At 41.0% G+C, this 4,024-nt stretch overlaps 1 protein-coding gene across 1 annotated transcript; it reads left to right on the plus strand.

The window, feature by feature from the left end:
• Window positions 1-1,572: 1,572 nt before the first annotated feature.
• On the plus strand, window positions 1,573-3,532 carry LOC136518722 (uncharacterized). The gene is made up of 4 exons (XM_066512410.1): window positions 1,573-1,769; window positions 1,890-1,943; window positions 2,060-2,111; window positions 3,234-3,532. Exons 1-4 carry the CDS (start codon window positions 1,678-1,680, stop codon window positions 3,465-3,467), a joined length of 432 nt encoding a protein of 143 aa, XP_066368507.1. The 5' UTR covers window positions 1,573-1,677; the 3' UTR covers window positions 3,468-3,532.
• The last annotated feature ends 492 nt before the right edge of the window (window positions 3,533-4,024 follow it).

Raw genomic sequence — 4,024 nt, forward strand, 5'->3', positions numbered from 1 at the left:
TTTTTTCAGCTGAAATAGTGTTTCTCTCACAACAATTCAGCCAGAACAGTGTTTTCAGCCAGTTTCAGCCAAGATTCAGCAAGCCGAACAGGGCCGAAACCTAAAAGGACCACAGAGCCTTTATTGGCATAAATGTTGATGTTGTGTTCTCAGAATTCAGCTATCATCATGCATGGCAACATTGGCGAAAGTAATTGAATAATAATAGTTTTTCAAGCTATTTGTCATGTTTGCCTGGCTTATAAGCTGTATTTTTTCAGCCAACAAACAATATTTTTTCTCGTAACAAATCAGCTAACAGTACTTTCAGCCATGGCTTATCAAGTCACTTGTGATTATTAATCCGCAATATTGTAATCTAGGCGTACTTAGAAACCATTGAATTTTAAACAAGGACCATCCAATGGGACCAAGCCTGATACGCCTGGTAACATCACTTGACACCTGACAAATATGTTCTTGCATCGCCTTCGCCAAAGGAATGGACCAGGAAATTTCTGGCTGCAGTAGGTTTGTTTTCCGAGTCCCTTGGCACTTCAGTTTATTAACATGTACAAATGCTCCGTACTCGGCGTCCTCTTGATATCTTGAAATAAGTTTACATGATGAATGCTCGAGAATCTGAGATGATGTTAGTGCAGAAAGGATTGAAGATCTGCTCAAGGAATCGTCCCTGCATTTGGAACTTCCAATACCTACCAGGGAAGTACAATACAAGATGAAATCGGCAGCAGTATATTTTGTAATGAGCTTTTCTTTCAAGGTGTTCCATGTAACCTGTAACTTATCAGCAAAGTCCGATTATCTGTGACAGAAAACTCTTTGAAGGGCATTTTCTTTCTTTCTTTCTTTTTGATCAACCTTTGAAGGGCATTTTCAAATGCCAAGTATATGACCAGGTGACAAAAAAACAAACAAAAATAATAAGGAATAGGTCTAATTTCCTACCTTGCCCGCTTAAACGTACCTAGTAAGGCCCAGCAATATTAGCATGGGCCTATGCAGGGCTCATGTTTCAGTGGGCCTGCAAACACTGAACTAGCTTCCATGAAAAAATAGCCCAGCACAAGCAAATTTATTTTCTTTTGTTTTTCTTCACTAAGAAGAGTCAAACAATGATTCAGGCAACAGGTTTACAGCACGAGGCAATCCGGGATGATCCGTGCCTGAGCCAGAACAGTGACATCAGCGCAACGCCACCCAGAATAGGACAATGTTCACTCTGTTCGCTTCGTTGGCTGATGTTGTTTTGTTTTGAAATAAAAACACTGTATCATGATAAAGCGAACATGGTGGTTGTTGTTGGTGGCTTAAAATGAAGAAGAGTACTCTAGATTCCTTTGGCTGTTATGTGTGTTATTATTCTTAATCTCCTTTTATGTTTTTTCCGTGATCGTATAATGTTGTCTTTTGCCTAATTTGCACTATAACAAACTTGTTACGTCTGCTATGCGTTTTCAAGATCCACTAAGCAACAACAGGTTGCAGAGAACAAGAAATTCAACAAACCATAAAAATATGTGAAAAAACAAACAAACAAACAAGATGGAAAGAACACGGAATATGCACAAAACGTGGTCGGCAGGCTTCGAATGTTCTCTTGTTGAACTGCATCCTGGAACGCCGCTGCGACGCGACCCTGAGCGAGTCCTGACGGCGTTGGCGTCGACGCCAGCCATGGCGGCGCCTCAGTCCTCCACCGATTCGCTGGTTCCGCCCCTCCGCCGCCGCCCGCGCCGCCTCGTCTTCGACCGCCGCTACGGCTGGATGTAAGAGACACACACACGACCTCCAGCCAGCTCCCCCATCTCTGTCTCGCTCGCTCGCTCGCCGCCGAGATCCTGTTTCCGTGTGCTCTGACGCTCCCTCCCTCCCCTTCCCTCCCGCAGCTTCGACGAGTGGACGGACCCCGCCGACCAAGCCCTCTCCGGCGGCCGCGGAATGTTAGTGCTTCCACTCCCGCGTTCCGTGGAGGCTGGATTTCCTCAGACAGAGTTCCTTCTTTTTCCCAATTTTCCCAGCCTCAACTCTCGTTCATACCTGCACTGTTGCTTCTCAGGTTCTGTGCGGTGACGACGGCACGGTCGCTGGTGAACGCTGCGGCGTCCTCGGTAATCTCCTTGCTGGCAAGTTAGGATATGTGCTCAATTTTGTCATCTTCGCTGGATTAGATAGTTGGGAAAAGGGGGCTGCTAGGATGCATTGGAGAAATCTAGGCAATAATAAAGTGCCATGCTTGCAACTTTGTTCTTTTTACGGATTTGCAGTGACAATACAAGCTCTGGTATTCTGAGTTCTGAATTCTACCATGGATTTATCATTACTCCCCAGATGGCCAGATTCACTGTGCTTTCACAACATCAGTTTATGGTCACATCTTTAACGTTTGGGGTTTATTACAAGTACAAGCTGGGCAACATCATCGGCACATGATTTAATTCTGGGAATTTGTTTGTTGGGTGGAGATTTCTAGATTGCAAAATTAGGATGAGGCAACCAATTTGAGGTCTAATATGAGATATATGTTTTTTTTTCTGAAAGTTATTCATCAGAGAATTTTTGTTCATATTATTGGCATTTATCTTTTCCTAACTTTAGGATAACATTCTGAAAAATATGAACAGTTCTATTCTGAGATCATTGATCTGTTCTGAACCTTTACTTACCTTAGATGAATTATTACTGTGGTGGATTGTTAATCTTTGAAAACTGCTAAATGTGTATTGGACTACTAGTACCACACTGTAACTTAAGTGCCCTATTGATTTCCTCCGAAATGTGATACATTGATCTCCTAAATAGAAGTTCTAGGGAGCATTTTCTTTGAGGACTTAACTCTGGACTCTGTTCCTATTCAACTGTTCATGTTTTAGCAATTTATATTTGGTGGGTGTTCATATGGTAGATATGAAGCCATGCATATCCATGAGTTTATCTGAACTTACCAGTTGAACTGAATATGATCCACTTTTACGTCGAATACTCAATTGTGCTTGTAGATTAGTGATGTCAGTCAATAATGCCTATAGATGATGTCATCCTTATATTTTTCCTTTATTCCAATTGATGATTATATCCACTCTAGTACTACACATCTGTTATTATGGTTACTTGAATACATCAAGCATGCTGGTTATCTCCTAATCATAAAGAGAGAAATGGAAAAACCTTTGATTTGGCTATATTAATAGAACATCATCCTCATATCTAACAACTCGTTTGTTCCATCACAGATTAACTATGCTGACAGTTCAATCAGCAGAGTTCTTCAACACCCCAAAAGACTGCCTCTACCAGCATATATGTCTAGCCTAGCATTCCGCAAGAAGCAGCAAGCCTGGTTTCGTGAACTTGAATGCTCTGGAGTCGTAGCTGATCTTAAGTTAATACACTGTTGTACTCATTCTGTACTGGAATGTACAGCAACTGATTGCCTCTGTTTAACAAAGAAGCATGGTCATCTGTAAGCAATGTAACAGAAAATTATAAGACACTTGTCCTTAGAAAAAGCTAATTTGTTATCTATATCTTGTTTCTACTCTAATGCGGCAGATGATGACGCAGTTATTTACTGGGGTGCTAGTCATGAACTCATGACAGTACTGAATGACAAGGACCATTACACTTTTCAAGCTGAATCCATGTAGGAAATGAAAAGGATAGTGCCCAACTCATGCTGACTTTTATAATGTTCTTACACTTACCGAATAGAATTTTAATTATATCATTTTTACAGAGGGATTAGAGTCTTAAAAAGCTGCCACTTACATTTTTTTTGAAGTTATAATGTATAGAAACCCATTTTCAGAATAATGGCATTAGATTTATCTTGTGAAATACTGTCATTGATATATGGATGTTTGTCTGTGGACAAATAATCACTTTGCATATTTTGATTGAAATAAAAATCCAGCATTCAGGGTGATCAAAATGAAACGAAGTCCCTCGGCTCTTGGCAACTTGGCTTCTCATCGCAAGTCTACGAGTGCCTTCACTTGATTACCTAATGACATCCGTGACTCTC

This window comes from Miscanthus floridulus, chromosome 17 (genome assembly GCF_019320115.1).
Source record: "Miscanthus floridulus cultivar M001 chromosome 17, ASM1932011v1, whole genome shotgun sequence".
Lineage (NCBI taxonomy): Eukaryota > Viridiplantae > Streptophyta > Magnoliopsida > Poales > Poaceae > Miscanthus > Miscanthus floridulus.